Source organism: Lampetra planeri, chromosome 18, assembly GCF_965212315.1.
Source record: "Lampetra planeri chromosome 18, kcLamPlan1.2.h2, whole genome shotgun sequence".
In the NCBI taxonomy this organism is placed as follows: Eukaryota; Metazoa; Chordata; class Hyperoartia; order Petromyzontiformes; family Petromyzontidae; genus Lampetra; species Lampetra planeri.
Window position 1 is genome coordinate 8,688,208 of NC_136124.1, and position 25,260 is coordinate 8,713,467.

Below are 25,260 nucleotides of genomic sequence, written 5' to 3' on the forward strand. Positions count from 1 at the left end.
TTGCAAATCGGGACCGATACAGAATGGCCTACTCCTTTTCACATGGCATCACGAGATCTATGACGTCCACTGTAAAGCAGAGTCGATTATTGCACATGTTGGCAGCAGCAAGATGTTCAGAAGCTAAATGCCAACGTCGATATCTGCTGACCACGACGGAAGGGCTTCAGGAGAGTTCCTATAGTTGAAAGTGGACTACAGTGGCTTAATAAATGATCCATCGTTCTGGTTGCACGACCACAACAGCGTTACTGCGGCTTGTACTTAATTTTACATTCATGAAGGAGATGTGCGCATCGGCCTGTTGATGTTCTGATGCAGTTGATGGTGACACCACCGGTGTCTTCCAGGAATGTGAACGCCAGGAGGTGCGATGGTTGTGTCTCGAACACAGAGTTGATTCTGGACGTGCGCGTTGTTCCACTCTGTTCGCGATCCATTTCGTGTCCAACAGATATGCCACAACAAACGTGAAATTAACAAACGGGATATTACTTTGGTTCTTTCGGTAAAGTCACGTAGGTGAAATTTTTATTTATTTATATTCACCTACGCGACTTTACCGAAAGAACCAAAGAGTATGGATCCTTGCAGTCACGAAAACTTCAAATCTAGAAAAAAACTTAATTTGGAGCTTTCGTGACTGCAGGAATTACTCTTTGGTTCTTTCGGTAAAGTCACGTATAAAGATAAAATAATAAATTAAATACTACCATACGACGTTTCGATTGCAACACAAGCAATCGTCATCAGGTATAAATGAAATAGAAACACAAATCTAGTATACTTAGAAATGTAATACAACACAGAGTCGGATAACATAACAGTCACCACCCTACCTGGTTGATTACGTTCTTCCTGAGAATGCTAAATTTGAGAGAGAGATAAAACACAGAACCAGAGACATATAGACAGACATATAAGCAGACATATATCACAGAGATACATAGAGAGATACAAACATAGGCACACAGAGAAACCACGCCTCTGTGTCGAGGCCTTAAATAGAGAGAGGGGGCGGGGGCAGAGAGAGAGGGAGGGGTTAGAGAAATTAGCATGTCAATGAGTGGCACGGTGAGTGGTACAGTGCAAAAGCTTGAATCTAGAATTAAACGGGATATTAACAGAACCGTTTATGGTTAGCCCTCTACTTACGAACTGGCTCCGTTCCTGAGACCCGTTCGTTAGTCGAACGGTTCGTAAGTCAGGACACAAAACTGCACTGTATTTAATTGCTCAACAAAAAAGGGAAGCATCGTTCAACTCATAAATAAGGAAAAATATTGTACATTTGCACGTGATACCGTGATAAATAATGCAGTAAATAAAACATAAAATAAAGTAACATGAAATTTAAAAAAATGCGAGCTTGCTTGTCGGAAGGGGAGTAAGGAGCCCCAACAGTTGTACACACGGGGGGGGGGGGGTACACACACACAGGGGGAGGGGGGGTACACACACACGGGGGGGGGTACACACACACGGGGGGGGGGTACACACACACAGGGGGAGGGGGGGTACACACACACGGGGGGGGGTACACACACACGGGGGGGGGTACACACACACAGGGGGAGGGGGGGTACACACACACGGGGGGGGGGGTACACACACACAGGGGGAGGGGGGGTACACACACACGGGGGGGGGTACACACACGGGGGGGGGGGGGGTACACACACACGGGGGGGGGGGTACACACACACAGGGGGAGGGGGGGTACACACACACAGGGGGAGGGGGGGTACACACACACGGGGGGGGGTACACACACACGGGGGGGGGTACACACACACAGGGGGAGGGGGGGTACACACACACGGGGGGGGGGGTACACACACACGGGGGGGGGTACACACACACAGGGGGAGGGGGGGTACACACACACGGGGGGGGGGGTACACACACACGGGGGGGGGGGTACACACACACAGGGGGAGGGGGGGGTACACACACACGGGGGGGGGGGTACACACACACAGGGGGAGGGGGGGTACACACACACGGGGGGGGGTACACACACACGGGGGGGGGGTACACACACACAGGGGGAGGGGGGGTACACACACACGGGGGGGGGTACACACACACGGGGGGGGGTACACACACACAGGGGGAGGGGGGGTACACACACACGGGGGGGGGGGTACACACACACAGGGGGAGGGGGGGTACACACACACGGGGGGGGGTACACACACGGGGGGGGGGGGGGTACACACACACGGGGGGGGGGTACACACACACAGGGGGAGGGGGGGTACACACACACAGGGGGAGGGGGGGTACACACACACGGGGGGGGGTACACACACACGGGGGGGGGTACACACACACAGGGGGAGGGGGGGTACACACACACGGGGGGGGGGTACACACACACGGGGGGGGGTACACACACACAGGGGGAGGGGGGGTACACACACACGGGGGGGGGGGTACACACACACGGGGGGGGGGGTACACACACACAGGGGGAGGGGGGGTACACACACACGGGGGGGGGGGTACACACACACAGGGGGAGGGGGGGTACACACACACGGGGGGGGGTACACACACGGGGGGGGGGGGGGGGTACACACACACGGGGGGGGGGTACACACACACGGGGGGGGGTACACACACACAGGGGGAGGGGGGGTACACACACACGGGGGGGGGGGTACACACACACAGGGGGAGGGGGGGTACACACACACGGGGGGGGGGTACACACACACGGGGGGGGGGGGGTACACACACACAGGGGGAGGGGGGGGTACACACACACGGGGGGGGGGTACACACACACGGGGGGGGGGGGGTACACACACACGGGGGGGGGGGTACACACACACGGGGGGGGGGGGGTACACACACACAGGGGGAGGGGGGGTACACACACACGGGGGGGGGTACACACACGGGGGGGGGGGGTACACACACACGGGGGGGGGTACACACACACGGGGGGGGGTACACACACACAGGGGGAGGGGGGGTACACACACACGGGGGGGGGTACACACACACAGGGGGAGGGGGGGTACACACACACGGGGGGGGGGTACACACACACGGGGGGGGGTACACACACACGGGGGGGGGGTACACACACACAGGGGGAGGGGGGGTACACACACACGGGGGGGGGGGTACACACACACAGGGGGAGGGGGGGTACACACACACAGGGGGGGGGGTACACACACACGGGGGGGGGTACACACACGGGGGGGGGGGGGGGTACACACACACGGGGGGGGGGGGTACACACACACAGGGGGGGGGGTACACACACACGGGGGGGGGTACACACACGGGGGGGGGGGGGGTACACACACACGGGGGGGGGGGTACACACACACGGGGGGGGGGGTACACACACACGGGGGGGGGGTACACACACGGGGGGGGGGGGGGTACACACACACGGGGGGGGGGGTACACACACACGGTCCCCCGTGTAGCCTTAACAGACTGTTGGGGCAAGTGCTGTAAGCGAGCACCTATGAAGGCCAGCATGGCACACACAAGGGTGTGTCCAGCACCACACCCGACCACCTTTGTCTCCCCAGTGGCAATGTTTACACTGCACCAGGCACTCATTTGAGGCTGTGTCGAACTAAGGGAGGCTCAGATAACCGTCACGGGCGTTGGCCGTGAGCGGGAATCGAACTGGGGTCGCCGGGTTCGTAGCGCAGCGCGCTAACCGCATCCTCACACACAGCACCCCACCCCCACCCCCAGTTCGCTCACGAGGCAAAGCCCGAGAGGAGGAGGAGAAGGAGGAGGAGGAGGCAGTACCGTGCTAATGGCTCTAATGGCTCACGTGCGCGAGTATTGATCGTGGGCGGCCAGACCGCACACAATGGGTGGTGTCTCCTCGACCACTGCAGAGGGTGGTCCTGCACTGCAACTGAGATTCACGGCCTCTTGGGGCAAGTGCTGTCAGCGAGCACCGGTAAAGGCCAACGCAGTGCGATCACCTTTGTCTCCCTCGTAACCCTAGTGGTGTTTACACACCGCAGCAGGTAGTCATTGAGCCGGAGGCGACCTAGGGGAGGCCCAGAACCGGTTTCGAGATATTCGTCACCGATGATGGGAATCAAATTCGGGTCGGCAGGTCGGTAGTGCGGTCGTGCAGCGGTTGGCGCGCTGCGCTGAGAACCCAGCGACCCGAGTTCGATTCCTGCTCGACGGCCAACACCAGTGACAATCATTTGAACCCGTCCTGGACCTCCCCTACATTGACTTAATCATAAATGAGTATTTGGTACGATGTGTAAATTTCGTCACTCGGGCGAGAAAGGCGACCGGGCGTGGTGCTGGCCATCCCCACCTCCTCGTGTGCCGTTCAAGCCCTCATAGGTGCTCGCTAACAGCACTCGTTCCAACAGTCTGTTAAGGCTACACGGGGGGTGTTTGTCTGTGTAATCCAATGGTCGATGTTAAAACCAAAACAACCGGGCGCGTCATGGTGGGGAATGAGGCAACTAAGAGAAGCTGACAATCCCCCTCTTTCATAAACCCACCTCTCACATATGCAACAAATAAATAATAATTTTTATATTTGTATATCTGTGTCTCCACGTAAAAAAAAGTTAAGTAAAACAATATTTTTTAAGGAGACATTTCTTTCTATAATGTAAATCGATAAAGTCCATCTTCAATGTGGCTGTTTGGTGGAGCATTGTATGAGCACGCATATGCACGTGTGTGTTTCCGCGGGTCACTCTGTGATCATTATTTCATAAGTTTCCGTATTACAGGACTGTAGTGATATATGGCGTGTCTCAGCATGCGCCTCATTTCTGGCTGGTTTTGCCTTTCTTAAATAATGCGTCTTGATCTCACAAGTTGGTGCTGTTCATATAACACTGGTCAACAACAAACATTTTTTTTTTCTGGCCTGGACTTTTGCAGCTGTTTTAGACTAATTTCAGGGTGCTGATTCCAAATCTGATCTCAGATTTGCTCTATCACATCTCATTTTTATATATCGGCATACCCCATTTTCATTTATTTTACCCGAAATTAACTCTGTCACTTATGATTGCAAGTTGTTGCGAGTCAGTGACTGCTTTAGTGTTAAAATATGGTGCTGTATTTTTAGGATAGTGTGTTTATAATATCATTTTATGTAGATATCCACATTTATTTAATATTTTTCTTCCGCAGTTTTTATTGAAAATGCAATATTTGATATCTAAAAAACCTGATGTGATAGACAAAAACTGATGCCAGATTTGGAATCAGCACCCCAAAATTACCTTAAAACCGTTGGAATATCTTCTGCCAGAAAAAGTGTGTTGACCAGTGTAATTGGCAAGTTTCTTAAATCCCTACACCCACCCAGCATTACAAATGGGTACAGCACAGTTAGTCGATCGGTAGTCAGAACGTGTGTGGCGAGTTAAAGTTTGGGCACTCCCACTTCCTCCTAGATGGCTATCCCGCGCGGAAGAGTAGGCCAAACACCCACTTAGAAGGCATTCTCCACAGCCCCCTTTAGTGGAGATCCTTCCGCCAGCAGTGGCGTGCGCGAGCAATTGCAGGGCTGTACATTTACCCTGCAGAGGACACGTGTACATGTAGGACGTTGGGTTAGTTCAGCTGGCTGTATGTTTATTGTAGAGCATAGTACGCTGCTGCCCACAGAATGACATGTGAGAGAACGTCAGTGTTGTCTGGGCTGCGAAAAGCCAGCGTTTGAGGGATATGAACAATTGCCATGCACAATTAAGAGTCAAAATAATCATCTTTATTTTATACTGGAGGGATCCGAGTAATCGGTGTTGCGCTCTGTCAACAATTAGCGTAGATATTCACCATCTGTGCAGAAACGGCATCTAAGTAATTGGTCACGTAACGATTCATAGATTCAAATCGATTCTCATGATCATGATACTTGCATCGGATTGTGTTTGTTAGAATCGATTACTTATGATGCCTGCTCGTTCTAGGCATGTTGTTACCTGCAGGCCAGTGGAACGAGACAGAGGAAGCAAAATAAAATACACTTGACAGACAACATGATGGGGATATTGAACATTAGAGCAAAATAACTCAATCATTGACTTATAACCTCGAATCATGCCAATGCATTGACTTTCAGGGTGCGGTGGTGCATCAATACGTGCCAATCAATGATAGCAAGCAATAGTGTGTGTGTATCTCGGAATAGGAGGGTGGTATATTTACAACGAGCGATTTCTCGTCTTGTCCATCAGCGCCTGTGGTCAATCTACTCTCCACGTCGTCGCCACCGCCATCTCTCGCGGTTTCGTGATTCCGTGCTAAGCTCTTCACTCCACTGAGATGTTGGTCATCTTCTCGGGCATGTACCCAAGCGATTTGTCATTCCGCTTGTTTACTCAGGAAAGCCTCACTGTGCATCGCATGGCTTTTTCCAGGAGGGTCCTGCCAAGTTTTTTTTTTACCTTAGGGGGCGATGATTGCTATGTATGCAGTATTCCAATTGAGTAATTTGCGGTGTAGTTTTTCTAATTTGGGTCGTGACGCCGGCACACAATGGCCTACTCGGAAGCAGACAGTGCGTCTCTTTGGTTAATACACAAAGCAGTGATAACCATGGCGGCCTCTGCAACAGTGAGCATCCCATCAGGCACATATTACCGGTAGGAACCAACTGGTTCCACCAGCCCACAGGGGATTATTGTGTCCGTCCGTCGTGCAGGGAGGGGCTGGGTGGGGAGGGAGGGGCTGGGTGGGGAGGGTTGGGAGGGGCTGGGTGGGGAGGGTGGGGCTGGGTGGGGAGGGGCTGGGTGGGGAGGTTAGGGAAGGGCTGGGTGGGGAGGGTGGGGCTGGGTGGTGAGGGTGGGGCTGGGTGGGGAGGGTGGGGAGGGGCTGGGTGGGGAGGGTAGGGAGGGGCTGGGTGGGGAGGGTGGGGAGGGTGGGGAGGGGCTGGGTGGGGAGGGTAGGGAGGGGCTGGGTGGGGAGGGTGGGGAGGGGCTGGGTGGGGAGGGTGGGGCTGGGTGGGGGGTGGGAGGGGTGGGGCTGGGTGAAGAGAGGCTGGTCACCCCGTGGTGCCCTTATAAAACTCAACGTTTAACCTACTCACGCCGGCTTGTGCCCGCCCTCACAGTCGGGCATATTTGCTAAATTCACCACGCCGCCGTTGACACTGGCCATTGACCGAGCAACCCAACGTTTCTACCAGCTCCCTCCGCAGGAATGTGTTATCCTGTGACTGACACTCCATACCCAGTGCCATCCAGGCACTGGGTGGATTGGATTTAACAACACACGGATGTGGGCAGCAGCGCGTGTACAAACGATTTCAGCCTCATTCAGACCACCAGCCCAAAGTAACTGAATGTGTAGCCAGTTTTTTTTTATTGAGACCACCAACTCAAAGAGTTGAGAAAACGTGGCCATCCCATCGGTGCAGTAGTCAGCAACGAGCTTGGTGGTCTTACACACGCAATGCCGCACACCTCGGTGTACTGTTACATCTCTTCGCTCCCAGCCTGCACGCATTATCCCGTTGCCATGTGTTTCTTCGCCATACACAGATTACAACTCGGCGGTTTGTGCGAGTGCCCGACTGCTTGGGGAGATCTCCATGCAGCAGCGGATAAACCAAGGATCTTCAACACACCGGTGGGCTAAAGTAGTGAACTATTTGTCTTTTGTAAACGTGACACATTTTTTTACTGGTTGGCCGTGTCGGGCGGTGGAGGGTTACGACACATTTATAAATAACGCCATCTAACCCAAAAACGTTTATCATGAATAATATTGGTCGCGAAAGCCTACGTGTTAAACTGATGATGATGTCGGTAATTGTGGCATGCGTGATTTTACAGGCGCCGTTGTTGAACCGTTCCGATTGCTCTGGTTGTGGTGGTGCCTCCACGCAGCAGCGTGTGACTGGCGTGATGTGGGTGGGCTGGTGCGATTGGTACCGAGTCACGAGGCTGGAGCGTTTAAGCACAGGTGTGCTGCTGCTGCTACTGCTGGTGGTGGTGATGCGGGGCTGTGCATGATTGAGCTGCTGGTTGCTGTGGTTGACGTCGGGGGGAGGGGGGGGGATGAGTGCAGAGGGGGGGAAAGGGAGGCAAGTTGCCCGCGGAGCTCTGCACACCGCACACAGGCGTGGTGTGCATGCGCACAGCGCAAAGTGGACTTGCGTCCCTCCCTCGCCCTTCTCCCGTGCCCTCGGGGTGGTAACAGCCGACGACAAAGCGGGGGCAGTGGCAGCAGCTCTGGCTTGAGCTGCAAGGCAGCAGCGCATGCGAGCGAGACCAAGGAGGAGAGCAGGGGAGGAGGGAGAGGACGTGAGGTGGGGGTAGGGGGGGTAGAGGGGGAGGGAGGGAATGAGCGAGCGCGCAAAGCGAGCAGAAGAGCAGGGCATACACATGCAGTCCGCACAATAACAAACAACATCAGCAGCAGCAGCAGCAATTCGTAGGAACCATGTCTCCGTCGTCAGCTGGGATGGAGGAGAGCCAGACAGAGACGGACACGAGAGAAGAGGTGAGAGCTGCAATCTCGCACGCGGAGAGAGAGAGAGGGGAGGAGGAGGTGGAGGATGGGTTGTGATGTGTGCCGCGTCTCGATGCGAATTCTACCCCGGCACGTCGCTGGAGCGTGCGCGACATGCCAATGTTCTCCTCGTGTGTGTGTGCACGTGTACGTGCGTGTGTGTGCACGTGTACGTGCGTGTGTGTGCGCGTGTGTACGTGCGTGTGTGTGCACGTGTACGTGCGTGTGTGTGCACGTGTACGTGCGTGTGTGTGCGCGCGTGTACGTGCGTGTGTGTGCGCGCGTGTACGTGCACGTGTAAGTGCGTGTGTGCGTGTGTGTGTGGACATGCACGTGTGTGTTTGGATATGTACGTGTGTGTGTGTTGTGTGCGAGTCTTAGCCGATGGTGGAAAAATTCGCTGGTTGTGCGTGAGCAGCGGTTGCATTGACGATTGTGGTGATCATGGGAGGGTTGTTGTGTATCGTGAGCATTGATGATGATGATGATGGGATGGCTGTGTGTGTGAGCGGTGATGATAGTGATGGTGATGATGGGAAGGTTGTGTGTGTGAGCGGTGATGATAGTGATGGTGATGATGGAATGGTTGTGTGTGTGTGAGCGGTGACTGGTCCGCGTTTGTCTGGGCGATGTCTGCACCGTGACCTTGCATGAGTGACCCCGCGAAGCACGCCCTGTTCACCGGCGTGCAGGTGTGTGTCTGTGTGTGCCGGTGTGTGTCTGTGTGTCTGTGTGTGTCTGTGTGTGCCGGTGTGTGTCTGTGTGTCTGTGTGTCGGTGTGTGTCTGTGTGTGTCTGTGTGTCGGTGTGTGTCTGTGTGTGTCTGTGTGTGTCTGTGTGTGCCGGTGTGTGTCTGTGTGTGCCGGTGTGTGTCTGTGTGTCTGTGTGTGTCTGTGTGTCGGTGTGTGTCTGTGTGTGCCGGTGTGTGTCTGTGTGTCGGTGTGTGTCTGTGTGTCTGTGTGTCGGTGTGTGTCGGTGTGTGTCTGTGTGTGTCTGTGTGTCGGTGTGTGTCTGTGTGTGTCTGTGTGTCGGTGTGTGTCGGTGTGTGTCTGTGTGTGTCTGTGTGTGTCTGTGTGTCGGTGTGTGTCGGTGTGTGCCGGTGTGTGTCTGTGTGTCTGTGTGTGCCGGTGTGTCTGTGTGTGTCTGTGTGTCTGTGTGTGCCGGTGTGTCGGTGTGTGTCTGTGTGTGCCGGTGTGTCTGTATGTGTCTGTGTATCGGGGTGTGTATGTGTGTGTCTGTGTGTATGCTCACCGGCGTGTAGGTCCGTGCATGTGTTGGCGTGTCATAACATGCATTTCAATAGTATATGTATGTGTGTCGGTGTGGCGATTGATGTATGCTAGTATGTCTGTGTGTGCAAGTGTATGTGTGTGTGTGTCAGTGTACTGGTAGATATATGCGAGTGTGTGTGTGTAGCAGTGTGTCAGAAGGTTATACGTGTGTCAGTTTGTGAGTATTGTAGATGTATGCTGGTGTGTATAGCAGTGTGACATATCCATATTTTGAACGTCATATCATGGTATTCGTGGATTTGTATTCGTGGGTTAGTGTGTGCTGGTAGGTGCATGTTGGTGTGTGTGTTGGTTCATATCGTTGGTGTGAACAAATATGAGCACATTTTATTTTTGTTGAACAAAATTAAATGTATTTCAACTAATGTTATCAAATTACTCCTCACTTAGTACATTCACATTGGTGAGAATTATATGTATGGTTTTGTTCATGATGGCTGCACTGCAGATCTGCTCGGATCCACTATTCCTGTGAAATACATGTGTGTGTGTCCTGAATCTGTTACAGATTTAAGGCCTTGAAAAGTAAAAGTGACAAATATGGTGCTGTGCGTGCGTGCCTGCATCCCAGTGTTGGTGCTGATGTGGCTGATGGGTTTATGCTGGTGTCATGGTGTGTGTGTATGCGTACATGTGTGCCAATGTGGATGTATGCCAATGTGTAGTGGCAGTGGCAGTGTTGTGGGTAGCACGCTGACGTATGGACCCGGTGACCCGAGTTCGATCTGCTCATGGCCAACATCAGTGACGATTATCTGAACCTGTTCTGGCTCTTCCCGATGTCGGCTCAGCCTCATTGAGTAGCTGGTGCCAGTGTCTGAACATTACCATTCAGGAGACAAAAGCAGCAGGGCGTGGGGCTGTTATCAACACCACCCGACCCCTGCAGCGCCATGGCGACCTTCATAGTTGCTCGCTAACAGCACTTGCCCGACCAGTATGTGTAGGCCACACGGGGCATGTGTGTGCATATGTATGATGGGATGTGTGCCCCTTTGTGTGCCTGTGAGCCAGCGTGCCAACAGATGCAATATGTTAAACAAAATCACTGCCACATTTACTTTGACGATATCACCCTGGGCGCGCCCGATCGCGTCCAATCTGAAAAGCAACGCAGGTAGGAGTAGGAGCTTGACTAATCCCAGACGATGGCAGTATAACAATGCATTGCATCGAATGATTCGGTTGCTGCCGCCTTACAGCCATGGATTCTACCAGGTTCTCTCGTTTCCTCCAAAATGAAAAGCCCTCATTCGTGGGATTGGACAAACATCCCATTGCATAACCCTCCCAAATATTAATCTGACAAATCTCGTGTGTGTCTCCCGGATAAAGGGCATCAAGAATAATCATATTATTGTTCAAATCAGTCGGAGACGTGTGACAGAGTGCGGTCACCGTGGGCCTTGGCTCAAGGAAATAAATGGGACCCGGTGTCAAATTGTCATCTTGGTAGCCCAGCCCCGTGGCTATGGAAGCACGGTACCAGTGCAAATCCCGCCAACTCGTTAGCTACACAGCTGGCCGCGTCCCACAACTTCTCCATTTCCCCGGCGTATTTTTTAGAACACGATCTGACAATTTGGCACCCTTGCACCGGCTTTAATCTAAGTCCTGCGAACACGCGCGGGTTGTCGCTTCACAAATATGCCCTGCGCACACTGCACCTTGGTTCGCGTTCGATTTCCAAGAGAACAAAAAACTAAACAACGCGGCAAAAAAAACAACCAGCAGCAGCAGCGATAACGTGCGCGGAACAACGCGTCGAGCTCAAACGTTCGCGTGCGCGCCCGCTCAAACGTAAAAAGCGTGCACGTGGGGCATGGAGACCCTTCCATTTCCGCTGATGGATTGCCGAAACACACAATCGCACGTCAAAACGACTCCATTGAAATTGTTTCAAAACGCTGAGTTCGCAGGATGCAGGGAGAAGGAGAAACGGCAATGTGTATCGGTGGGCTACTGTACCCCTGCTATAAATATTAATGTGGCTTAAAAGGAATGCTTTTCCGAACCATCCTGAGTGCAAAAATCATTTAAAGAAATCCGTTTCAATTATTCAACGGCAGCCCGTTATATAATAACTAAGGGCCGTGGCACGTTCTGTGCGCCCCGTACCTGTGCGACAACGCGAGCGGGGAGCTCAGCGGAGGTGAAAATGACACTCGTCGCGAGCGGTGGGCTCACATCGCCGTGTGGATATCACAGACAAAGATCCCCCTCATAGCCTTAACAGACTGCTGGGGCAAGTGCTGTTAGCGAGCCTACGTATGAAGGGCCGGCTCGGTACACGATGGGGTGGGTGGCCAGCACCACGCCTGACCGCCTTTGTCTCCCCACGATGAGTTGAGATATTCGTCACTGGTGCTGGCCGCGAGCGGGAATTGAACTCGGGTGGCCGGGTTCGTATCGCAGCACGCTATCCGCTACACACACGCGCGTGCTTGCAGACACACAGACAGCCACACCTCGTGCACAGCCTGTTGGGGAAAGTGTTGTTTCTGAATGCATATTATTGCCGGCACAGTGCACGATGGGGTGGTGTGGTCTGCACGAAGCCCAGCTGCCTTTGTCTGCACCAGGGTAGTGGATGGCAGTGGGGTAGTGGTTAGCGCACTGCGGTAGGATGCCGGTTCACTCAAGTTCAACGTCAGTGGTGAATATCTGAACTGGTTATGGGTGTCCTCTAAGTCAACTTAGCCTTAGATAAGTACCTGGCATGATATGTAAACATCAGAAATGTATAGGACACACACACAAGTGCAGATATGCGTACACAGAGACACCGAGCCCCATCCAGACCCCCCCAGCCAGTGCTGATAGGAAGCAACCATTCATGCCGGCCACGGCACACGAAGGGGCTGTGTGGCCACGACCGTGACTGCTCCTCGTCTGGACTAGTTCAGACATCAATCACCATTGATGTCAGCCATGGTTGCGCTGTGTCACATGAAACAACAGATCGTCATCGTCGTCGTCATCATCAGTAGCACCTCTGTCACGTGACACACCGCATCGCGTGGTTAGAATGGTGGCACAGCGGTAAGCCTTGTGCCTCAGGAATAATAATTTGTGGGGTGAAACTCCCGATTTGGGCGACTCTCTGCGTGGAGGATGGGTGCTCTCCCCATCGTCTGCATGGGTTGCCCCTGTTCTCAGATACAATGCAACTGCTCTTGACCCAAACATCCCAATGCTGAAAATATGACCTGCCAACAATCACTCAATTCCGATTACGCAACAGCACCATCGCCTTTCTCCCCTCTTACTGGGAAGAATTTCGCAGCACCCTCCTGAAAGCGAGTCTTGAGCCTCGCTGATGATTTCCCGGGTAAGCGAGCGTCGTCGCGAATTCCCACCGGTTATCTCTCGGCCACCGAGCAGGCCGAGAGAGAGGACTGCCGTTGGGGCGCGTTCGCCGTCTCTGCCATTTTTCCATGGGCACGGAATTCTCGGCGGGATTCACCTGGGGCGGGCGGTCCTGGCCCCGAGCTCGGCCCGGGTGGGTCCCCATGGCATCAGCGCTGGCGCTTTATCCCGTTGCCCTGACGCCGCCGATCTGTTGCCGATGCCTTGAGAGTCTTGCCGAGTTGTCATGGCAGCGGAATAAATTATGGGCCTCGCTCGTAACGAGCGCACACCTATCACGAGACGCGTGTGATGAGTGCTGCTGCTGCTGTTGTTGCTGTGTCGTTTTGGAAACGAAAAGGGAAGACGTGTCCGAGTACGTTGCGCGGTGATGTTCCCGTGCCCTTTGCGACCACCGAGAGAAGAAGACGGAGCTTTATTTGTGTGTTCAATAATACATGGCAGCAGATTCAAGGGAGGGGGGTGATGCGGCGTGGGGGCTGCTGCCCCTGTGGTTGCTACAGTGCAGTCGATACCTGCGGATGGTCTGCGCCCTCTGTGCAGTACGATGGCAGCAGGCTACGAGCGAGCGTTTGTGACCGAGTTGGTCTTTAAATGAATGCCCCAAAAAAATAATGGTGAAATATTTTACCGCAAATTGCGGTGCATGAGACAGTGTTGTGCAACTCTAGCTGATTTAAAATACAGAGCCAGGGGACCCAAACGCACCGGGGAGAGGAAGGGCAATCGTCGTAGCGTGCTCAGGATGGACCACTTCGCCGCTCGCCCGCATCGCTCCTCATCCACCCCCTATACGGAGGGTCAACGCGCTCCAGCTACGGCGGCGTTACAATTCCAAACAACCGCGTCAGTCGACTGTTTGAAGGCCGCGGGCCAGTCGCACGTGTTTGTTTACAAGCCCCTGTACTTCCTAAGTTTGTTTCGAATCTCCACCGTTCCGATGTCTCCGCTTGCCAGCCACCGCGGAGGCTGCGGGACCCGGAGTTGCCGAGGTCACAAAGTTGGTACGGCCGTGCGGATGGCGAGGTGACCCCACGAGCGGGGAGGAAATGCACGAGCGTGGGCCCAGTGCAGGAATCGCTCCTGGGAGCGATTCCGACTCGTTAGCTTCTTGGCGAAGGTGCGTGTGAGCCGGAGAAGTGGACGCGGCGTGGTGATGCGTGTGGCCCACGTGGAGCGAGGACCGGGCACAGCCATTCCCAACAATAACAACAACAAAAACAACAACAACAATATCAACAACAATATCAACAACAAAAACAACAATATCAACAACAATAACAACAACAAAAACAACAATAACAACAACAAAAACAACAACAGCAATATCAACAACAGAAACAACAACAACAATATCAACAACAATAACAACAACAACGACGAACACACGTGTCATGCGCCTATAGCCAGGCACGCGTTCCGGAGCGCAGCGGGGAAACGGGGGGAACGGGAGAACGCGGAGGAGGGAGGGAAGTGAGTTAGGGGGCCTGGAGGCACGGAGTGTAGAGGAAGGGCTTGAGAAGAGACTCGAGGGCAGAGAGAGAGAGAGGGGAGCAGGCGGTATTGCCTGCGGAGGGTGTTCCAGAGTGAACGGGGTCACCAGCCCATAGAGACCCATGGACTCGCATTGAGACCCACAGACTCACATTAAGACCCATAGACTCACATAGAGACCTATCGACTAATTTCGCGATCCATTGACTCACATTGAAACCTATGGACTTACATAGAGACCCATAGACTCAGAGACGCTATGATGTGGGGGTGGAGGAGCTTGCAGAGGTAGCGAGGAGCAGCAGCAGCAGGAGGAGGAGGAGGGAGAGGCCTTGGGTGGATGTGGACGCGGGGACGAGCATTCAGTAGCGCTCACGCCCGGTGCCCGCCACCTCTCGTTTACCCGGCAGACTCGGTTCGTAATTAGGGCACTCCACGTGGGGAATTCGCCAACAATGGCCTTCGTCGCTGCGCTAATTAAACCGGCGCTCCGGGGAATTGACGAACATGCGTCTTTCCGGACAGTCTTTTGTCTCCAGGGCAAACAGAGAGAGAGAGAGAGCCGCATCGCGCTCACTGCCGCGAGGCGTGCCGGGCTCCACACCACCCGCTCGCGTTATTTACTGGGCACGGGCAAACGCCTGCCACGTTGACCCGAGACAGGCGGCGATTTGTATTCCACAGGCTGGCCGGCACATTTTTCCCTCCTCCTCCTGTTCGTGCCCGAGTCTGATCGCACGTGCGCCCTCGATCCCGCGCTCAAGTCCGATTCGTGTGCCACGCTCTTTGATTTTTTCGGTAAAGTCACGGAGGTAAACATTTATAATAAATTAACTCACGACGTTTCGGAAGCAACACAAGCCTCCGTCATCAGGTGTAACTGCTCCAGTTACACCTGATGAGCAGTTGAGCAGTTACACCTGATGACGGAGACTTGTGTTGCTTCCGAAACGTCGTGAGTTAATTTATTAAAAAATTTTACCTACGTGACTTTACCGAAAAAACCAAAGAGTATGAATCCTTGCAGTCACGAAAACTTCAAATCTAGAATCGTGTGCCACGCTTCGCCAGGGCCGAGAGTTGTGCGGGAGACTGGGTCTGGCGCGCTCAGTCCTGCACTGAAGGCAATCGTGAGCAGGACGACGCATTGCAAGTGGCATCAGTTTTATATATTCACGTGTCACGGTGGAAGCGGCTCGTGCGCGGGTGCTAGGAGGGTTGTTGCATCGCAGATATCGTGGGAGGTGGCGACGACTTGCGGAGGGAGGCCTTCATCCCGCAGTGGATAGCGCATGGCCGCTGCTGATGATGATGGTGTTGATATATAAAATGCAATGGCTATGTACGGCCCCATGGATCCTTGTATTTGCAATCTGGAATTTTGATCAATCGATTCAGATTCATCTTATCGGTTCTTTCGGTAAAGTCACGTAGAATGGAAATAATAAATGAATAAAAATAAAACATAATAAAATAATTCTCACGACGTTTCGGCCACAACGCAAGCAGCCGTCCTCAGGTGGAGAACAGGTCTGTTGAGAAGACAGAGTCTGAATGAGAACAGGTCTGTCGAGAAGACAGACCTGTTCTCCACCTGAGGACGGCTGCTTGCGTTGTGGCCGAAACGTCGTGAGAATTATTTTATTATGTTTTATTTTATTATTTTATTATTTCCATTCTACGTGACTTTACCGAAAGAACCAAGAAGATGAATCCCTGAAGTCACGAAAGCTTTAAATCGAAATTGATTCAGATTCGCCGGTTGAGTTGATCGCCATCCATCGCATGTTGGAGCGTGGCGTGCGGGTGGATCTTGCTTTTCATCAGGCAGCGACTGAAGAACACCTGCTCTAACCACGGGGAAAGATAGTCGAGACTATGTGAATTAGATGTTTTGTCATGATGCAAATCTAATCCACTTTCCTTTGATTAATTTCACTCTAAATAACAGAAAATAGTTAATCTGCATTGTAAAAATGTCATAATTGTTCATCGGCATACGTGCTTTCTGGGCCAATGTTTTCCAGTAGCATTTCAACAAAAATATGTTTTATTTTATTTTACCAGGTAACGCCCATTGAGCGACCTGGCCACAAATGATAGCTCAACGAAGTGGTGTATCATGTGGACATCGATATCAGCCGAATACTCTAAGCACATGTTTCTAAATGTCGAGGGAAAAACTGGAGGAGCAGTACAAAAATCCACGTGACCACTGAGAGAACATGCAAACTCAAAATATCGAACACACGACCTCCTGTATATCAGGCGTGGGAGTTAACATCTCCTAGCCCCCGTGGTGCCCTCTTTGTTCACGCGGGACAACTGTGGACGGTGTTCACTTGGTGAGTCTCGTCCACAGAGTGAGGCCTGCTAAACAAATCCCACTCGAAACATTGGTCCAAAAGCCAATATGTCGATGGACTAGAATGTGACGTTATTGCGACATGGAGAGATTCACTCTTTCCTGTTCATTTATAATTCATCACTCACAATAAAAAAACCAATATTACCCAGGATTTATTACCCATGATGGCGCAGAATTAAATGTGCACGATGTCCCCTCCACGCTACCACGTGGCATCTCGGTTGTGGTGTTTAGATCTCCAACGGTTCCAGGTCGAACCGCGTGTTGTTCATCATGATGAATTCAGTTCCTGAGGAAGCTCCCGACACGCGGAGCGAAACGTCGGACGTGGTACCGAACAACACGCGGCAAAACCCGATAACTCATGAAAGAGATGTATCCCAGCCACACTGGAAGAACAAGCACGCTATTTCCAGCTTTGTTATCACCAACAAGGCCAACATTCACTGAATATTTTAAAACACACCAGTCGAGGCCTTTTGATGTCCTGCAGAGGTCAAACTCGGGAGTTAAAAGTCAGAGTGATTTCGTGCTCAATCTCCTATTTACAGCCCTAAACCAGTGGTGGAAATTCCTCATTCCTATAATGAGGGCGAGTTCACCCGTAAAGTCAACCACGGGTGGTTGTGGCACAGTGGTTGGTTGTGGCACTGTTGGTTGTGGCACAGCGGTTGGTTGTGGCACAGCGGTTGGTTGTGGCACAGCGGGTGGTTGTGGCACAGCGGTTGGTTGTGCCACAGTTGTTGTGGCTCAGCGGTTGGTTGTGGGACATCAGTTGGTTGAGGCACAGTGGTTGGTTGTGGCACAGCGGTTGGTTGTGGCACAGCGGTTGGTTGTGGCACTGTTGTTGTGGAGGTTACGGACAAAGAGGAAGCGTCAACACGGACGCCCTTCGCCGCGTCCCGAGGACGCTTGGCGACAGCGGAATCGAGAGACGCCCCCCCAACCCACCCCCTCTCTCTCTCCGCAGGAGGAATCCGTGCAGGCGAGCTGACGCCAGGCACTATATTTACTCTCTCTCTCTCTCGCACGGGGGGTGGCGGGACGGGCGATTCACTCTCATTTATCCTCCGCCACCATCGACCGAGCAGTTCGGGTGTCTTGCGATGATCTCTACTACGAGAGATTTCTAACACAAGTGCGAGGCTTCTGCTGACCGGCGCAATGCGTGAATAATATATATATTTTATATTCCACTATTCATCATCATCGTTATCATATGTCCACTTGCCGGATGAAGGCCTCGCCATGTCCTCACCAACCCTAATATCCCTGCAATGCTACACCTCGTCTCACTCCAGCACGACACGGAGTTTATTTACATTGCACATCCGTTCATTTGGCTACCATTCTGTAACCAGTCTCACACAAGCCACAGCCGGTAGTGCCCACCCAGTGAACATTCTCTCTGGGCACAGTGAGACGCTGATCTTCCTTCTCTTAATAGAGTTTTCTAAAAGCACTCCAACCATGAATTAACAACCCTCCATTTGCAGGCATATTCGTTTGCAATTTTTTACCTGCTGTGGGTGATATTTCAATTTCATTTCTCCCTCTTGCAATAACGTTGCTTGTCGTTTCATATTAAGCCGTGATTTCCCCATGCGATACTCCGAACAATAACTTTGCTATTCTTGGTTCTTTCGGTAAAGTCACGTAGAAGGGAAACAATAACATAATAAAAATATAAAACAATATTATTGTATTGTTTCCCTTCTACGTGCCTTTACCGAAAGAACCAAGAATATGAATCCCTGCAGTCACGAAAGCTTTAAATAAAAAAAAAGATAATTGTTGTTTTACCCTTTTATTTGGCAACAAAACTGACACGTTTTTTACAAGGAGTCATGTTTGCATAGACCACAATACCTGCAGTTTATGCAAACATGACTCCTTGTAAAAAAGTGTCAGTTTTGTTGCCAGATAAAAGGGTAAAAAAACAATTATCATATTTTTTCTTCTGGCAAATGAGGTTCCAATGGTAAAAAAAAATAACTTTGCTATTCGTTCCCAGCAACACATCCGTTTCACTTTGCCTTGAGCAGAGACCTCCACGAGTCGCGCCCTCTCGCTCAGAGGTCGGCACGGAGCGATCCCCAACTCGCCCACACGGCCCACCCGTCTCAACTTACATCTTCAAATCTAGAATCTTTCATTAAAAACCCACTCGCACTACGCGCGCAAGTGTGACAGCGAGAGAACGTGCTGTACGAACTGACAGTGTGCACTATTTAATCATCATATATTTATTTATGACTCTGACTGCGTGTGACATACGTTAGTGTAACACGTGGTAAGCTTTTTCGACCAATATCATCCATAATAGAGGTTTTTTTTGGGTTAGATCGCGTAAATAAATGTGTCGTTAAACCCGCCACCACCCGACGCAGCCAATAAGTAAGGGTTGTCACGTAAACAGAACGTTCGAGTTCGTTACTAGTACAGCACACCGGTGTAGTGTATAGTGTAGTGTATAGTAGTGTAGTGTATAGTGTAGTGTATAGTGTAGTATACTATTACAGCACACCGGTGTGTTGGAGAGCCAAGCCACAACATTCACAATCTGAGTACGACGTTTCACCAGTAATTGCAAATAGCTGTGATTACTGTGACATTGTTTGTGTGGATGCAAACCGTACAGGTTGCAGATGTGCGATGTTCGCACGCGCGTGGTTAGGCGCTTGCCGCGTGACATGGACAAGCACGATCGAGGCTGATCTTCGACACCATGGCCTTGGCTTGCGTTCAGCGTGGCGGCTAGCGCAGGATCGTATTGCCTGGTGGCGACTCGTGGAGACTGTTACACCCCGAGGGATATGCAGGCGATGATGATGATGATGTTGGTGGTTATGTTGTTACGTGCCAGGCAGAATCCCCCGGACTCCCTCGCAGAGGATTTTCCAGGTGAAATATTCCAATAGACGAGCGGGCAGGTAACGGTGTGGGTGAGCGGGGTGTGATTGGCAGCTTCTGTGTGGGCCACGGGAATGACATCCATTCGCCAGGCCGTCGTGGCGAGAGTGTGGGAGTTGCTGCCCCCTCGACCGCCCCGCAGCGCCCCAGACCATTACTTCATTACTTCATTCTTAAAACGGGAAACTCGATACGACCCATATCTCTACCTCCGACGCTGATGGATAGAAAAAGAAAATCACTAATGCTTTGGGATACGCTTACAGCATAATGAAAAATAGTTGCCGCCAGTTTAATTTGATTTTATAATCTAAAATAGTTTCATTATTACTTTTGTAGGTTGGCATGTTTTAAAGTCACACCTTCTCCCCTCAGTCGACATAGCGTGCATTCAGAAGATTTTTTTCCCCATTCCTGCGATGTTCACGATTGATTTCAATGTGATTAGAGAGGCCATTAGGCTTAGCTGATGACGGCTAAAGTAGTTGCGTTTTACTGCTCAAAGCGACTGGGCTCAGCATTAGAGCGGGTCACGTGATACCGGGCAGCACTCCTCGTATTGACTCGTGGAAAGGCTGCCAGCAATCGTGGGCGTCAAGTAAAAGTCTGCGATCAAAGGGCCATGCGTTCCATTGGCACGTCTTATTGGTAGGAAGGAGTGCAATGCTGCATCGATTAATTGAAGTAAGGGTTCCTGTCCTGAAAATGTGTGATTGGTACAAAACGCATCGGAGCTACTCGTCGCTAAAATTTAAACTCGATAATAAATGCACAATATTGACAGAAATTTGAAAGCGTGGAAAACCCATTTACGTCTGGGCTACTTACTCCTCATGCAGAGCTTACACGGTGTCCATGAGGAAAAGTGGGAGAGTGGATGTTGGGCACCGACGATTCGTCATTTCACTTGGACAGCTTACTTACTTTCCACGCGGTGACCACGCACGTACACAGTCGGCGTGTGCATCGCCCTTTTATAAAATTTTGTGAGATTTAAGCATCTACGGACGGATTTTGAAAGCTCGTGGAAAGTGATTGACGATGTGCGGCTGCTTATAGCGATCACAAAAGCTGAGCGGTGGCACTGATGGGATTGTGTGAATTGAACATCCTCTTGACCCTGAACTCAACTACATTGAAAGCAGAGAGATTCAAGTTTTGAGTGTGACGTGAAGAGGGAGCGATATCCGTTTTGCTGTGTTGGTCAGAGAGCTCCATCTAAGCAGTTTGAAATGAAGTTGTTGGCACGTTAAGCTCAGATATCTGAGACGGCAGCTGGTAATTGTGTGGCCAAGACAGGAGAAGCCACGGAGAGGTTCGGAGAAGAACTTGGCGGGTGCGTGTTGCAGTTATGGTCTGAATTTTTGTCATTAGCGAAGAGGCGCAAGTACAAGGCAAAATTATATGCCCAGCTTGGTTAAATCTCTGCGGGGAACATTTGATTGCAGACATTATAAATAAGAACATGGGGATCAGTAATGACGCAGCTGTAATGTCTGAGCGCGATAGAGTTTGGCAACTTATACAATCACTCCATCATATTTATAAACAAATATGTCATGGCTTTGTACGTAAATACATCTAAAGCGATGGTGATAATAGATGGTGGAACAGGCCGAACAATTTGATTCGTGCAAATATTTAGGAAAGTAAATGTCAAAACAACAATAGGTGCAAGAGTGAGATGAAATTCAATATAGTTTTTGGAAAAACAGGTAAACTGTCACGACTAACAAAATCTTTGTGAGTTGTTAAATGTTGTCATCGGTCCTCTACAGTTACGACGAATCGTGTTCCCAAGGATAATAGCAACAGATTCAAACACATTGTGGCGTGATAGAAGAATGCTGTAAATCATCTGGAAGGACACAATAATTAAACGTTTTAAAAATAATTACCAAATAACGAATGACCATTTTAACAATTAGCGCGCACGCAAACTGAAGTGGCATTTGCGGAGCACGCGGTACGCGCATGAAGTGGGAATGCGATCGTGAATATAGGCGGGGACGAATAGTTGGATCAAAGGAACGAGGAAGATGATGAAGCGTGCGGATGGGTGACATCAAAGAGGCAGCGACGAGATGAAGAGAAATGCGGAGCGCCGGGAAGCTTGGGGGGAGCGATCACGATCGCGGACCTCACAATCGCAGGTGGCACCCCGCGGTGGCGCTGCAAGTAAAATATGTCGAGAACAAGTTCACCTAGATCCATAACAAAGTTTTGATTACATTTTTCGCGTAAATATAAATGCGTCGTTAAACCCGCCACCCCCCCCCCCCCCCCCCCGACGCAGCCAATTCGTAAGGTTTGTCACCGAGATAGGTTCAAAGAAAATAACAAGAAATAACAAAACTATTATTTGAACCTATCTACGTGACTTTACCGAAAGACCCAAAGAATATGAATTCCTGCAGTCACGAAAGCTTTAAGTCAAGATTTGCCACGTAAACAAAACGTGCCAATTCGTTACTATTTCAGCACACCGGTGTGTTGGAGAGTCAACCCACAACATTTATAATTCGAGTACGACGTTTCGCTGGTGATTATAACCAGCTTCACCAGGCTATTAACCATTATTGTGAAGAAGTCTTGTTTAGTATGGATGATATTGGTCGCGAAAGCCTTCGTGTAGCTGCTGATATTGTGAGAATTATTAATCAGAAACAAACGCAGCTTCTTCGTATAAACCAAAAAACATTTGACCAATTCACCGGGATTGCGCCCGATCTCATCAGATGTCAAAAGCTAAGCAGGTTTTAACCTGGACAGTGCTCGGATGGATCCACCAGCACCACCATCGTGTGTACCAGGTTGCCATCGGCGGCTGTGGGGTCGTGCTACTCGGTGGGCAGCAGAAGGCAGTGCAGCAGAAATCCAACGTTATACTGAACTTCTATCATCCCCACATCTACACACTGGCTTAACAAACCCGCACTAACCAGCGTGGTGAAGTATGGTCAAACAACCTCATGACCTCATCCAGTAGTGGACGGGCAATAAGGGGGGCCGCGCGAGTTCACGTGACCGCGCAAGACACGACAACGGATTTGGTTACATTTGGGCAGTTCCGGTGTGTGCGTGTGCAGCAAGACGCACACACGTACACGCATGCGCGCACACACACACGTGCACGCACGCACACGTACACGCATGCGCGCACACACACGTGCACGCACGCACACACACACGTGCACGCGCGCACACATACACGTGCACGCGCGCTCCAGATGAGAGCCCCGGCCCCGCGCGCCGGGAGGCGCTGGCGGCGCGCGTGGCCGGGACGCGGCGGAGCAGACGGAGCGCTTCGGGGCGGCGGTGAAATGGAGCCGCGTTGGACCGGAGAGGGCAGCCCACGGCGGGTGGCTGCGCCCTGTGGAGGCGGCGTGCGATGGAGCGTCTCCTCACGGCTAGCGACGTTCGCCTTCTGCTCGACATGGAGGGCGAGCCGAGGCTGCGGCGATCCAGCGCGCGAATGCCTCGGTCCCCAATTCCGCTTTCACGAATACCTGCTGAGAACCGGCAGCGGAAATGTGTTTAATACATCAGCACTAGAGAGACAAAGGCGGCCGGGCGTGGGACTTGTCACGCTACCCCCTTGGTGTGCCGTACCAGCCTTCGTAGGTGCTCACTAACTACGCTTGCCCCAACAGCCTGGGTGGGCTTCAATTTTCAGAGGAATTAATTCTAGATTTGAAGCTTTCGTGACTGCAAGGATTCATATTCTTAGGTTTTTTTCGGTAAAGTCACGTAGGTAAATTTTTTTAATTAAAATTAATAAAAGTAAAATTAAAAATAAATAAAAAATAATCACGACGTTTCGGAGGCAACACAAGCTTCCGTCTTCAGGTGGAACCGTCACAGCACGATAGCTGTATCAAGTATTTTTATTTTACTTTTTATTAATTTTTTTTTACCTACGTGACTTTACCGAAAAAAACCTAAGAATATTTCAGAGGAATTATTTTGCACCTTTGTGAGACGCAGCGCTTGCGAATGACAGTCGCATCTCGAGGCTCGTAGAGGAAAGAGGACGTGTTGATATCGTGCGCGCGAACAGGGGGTTCCTCTTTTGATGATTAAGGAAGAATTTAGCGATGGGAGAGTAGGGAGAAGATCAATTTTCTTCATAAACATTTACAGAGCCGCGTTGGACCGGAGAGGGCAGCCCACGGCGGGTGGCTGCGCCCTGTGGAGGCGGCGTGCGATGGAGCGTCTCCTCACGGCTAGCGACGTTCGCCTTCTGCTCGACATGGAGGGCGAGCCGAGGCTGCGGCGATCCAGCGCGCGAATGCCTCGGTCCCCAATTCCGCTTTCACGAATACCTGCTGAGAACCGGCAGCGGAAATGTGTTTAATACATCAGCACTAGAGAGACAAAGGCGGCCGGGCGTGGGACTTGTCACGCTACCCCCTTGGTGTGCCGTACCAGCCTTCGTAGGTGCTCACTAACTACGCTTGCCCCAACAGCCTGGGTGGGCTTCAATTTTCAGAGGAATTAATTCTAGATTTGAAGCTTTCGTGACTGCAAGGATTCATATTCTTAGGTTTTTTTCGGTAAAGTCACGTAGGTAAAATTTTTTAATTAAAATTAATAAAAGTAAAATTAAAAATAAATAAAAAATAATCACGACGTTTCGGAGGCAACACAAGCTTCCGTCTTCAGGTGGAACCGTCACAGCACGATAGCTGTATCAAGTATTTTTATTTTACTTTTTATTAATTTTTTTTTACCTACGTGACTTTACCGAAAAAAACCTAAGAATATTTCAGAGGAATTATTTTGCACCTTTGTGAGACGCAGCGCTTGCGAATGACAGTCGCATCTCGAGGCTCGTAGAGGAAAGAGGACGTGTTGATATCGTGCGCGCGAACAGGGGGTTCCTCTTTTGATGATTAAGGAAGAATTTAGCGATGGGAGAGTAGGGAGAAGATCAATTTTCTTCATAAACATTTACAGAATGTTCTCCCGAAAAAAATAATTGCCAAAAAAAACCCACCGTGCTAATCTTAAATCCCAATCTCCATTTAATAATCCAGTTGCATTATCCTTGCACGGTGAGTTTGCATTTTGTACGCGTCTTAATTATACTGCACGGTTAATTTCTTGGAATGCACTGTATACATCAACAATCTGTTCACATCGCCCATTTTAATTTATCGATCGTTTTAACCCCAAAAAATCACCACACTCAGGTTTCCCGACAGCTGTCGATGCAACAGATTCAATTGTGGGCGATACGCTGGGTTGCTCGCTATAAAATTCCACATTGATCGATGGCCGTCACTTTAGATTCCGAGCACGGCAAGGGAAGCCGTTTGTTTTCAAATTG

At 51.2% G+C, this 25,260-nt stretch overlaps 1 protein-coding gene across 1 annotated transcript in view; it reads left to right on the forward strand.

Moving 5' to 3' along the window:
* The first annotated feature begins 8,362 nt into the window (after nucleotides 1-8,362).
* The window catches only part of LOC144723609 (transmembrane protein 151B-like), a 32,366-nt gene continuing 15,468 nt past the window's right edge, over nucleotides 8,363-25,260 (forward strand). Inside the window, exon 1 of the mRNA XM_078602478.1 lies at nucleotides 8,363-8,484. Within this exon, the coding sequence (XP_078458604.1) occupies nucleotides 8,425-8,484 (60 nt within the window). The 5' untranslated portion in view covers nucleotides 8,363-8,424. The remainder of the gene's footprint in view (nucleotides 8,485-25,260) is intronic.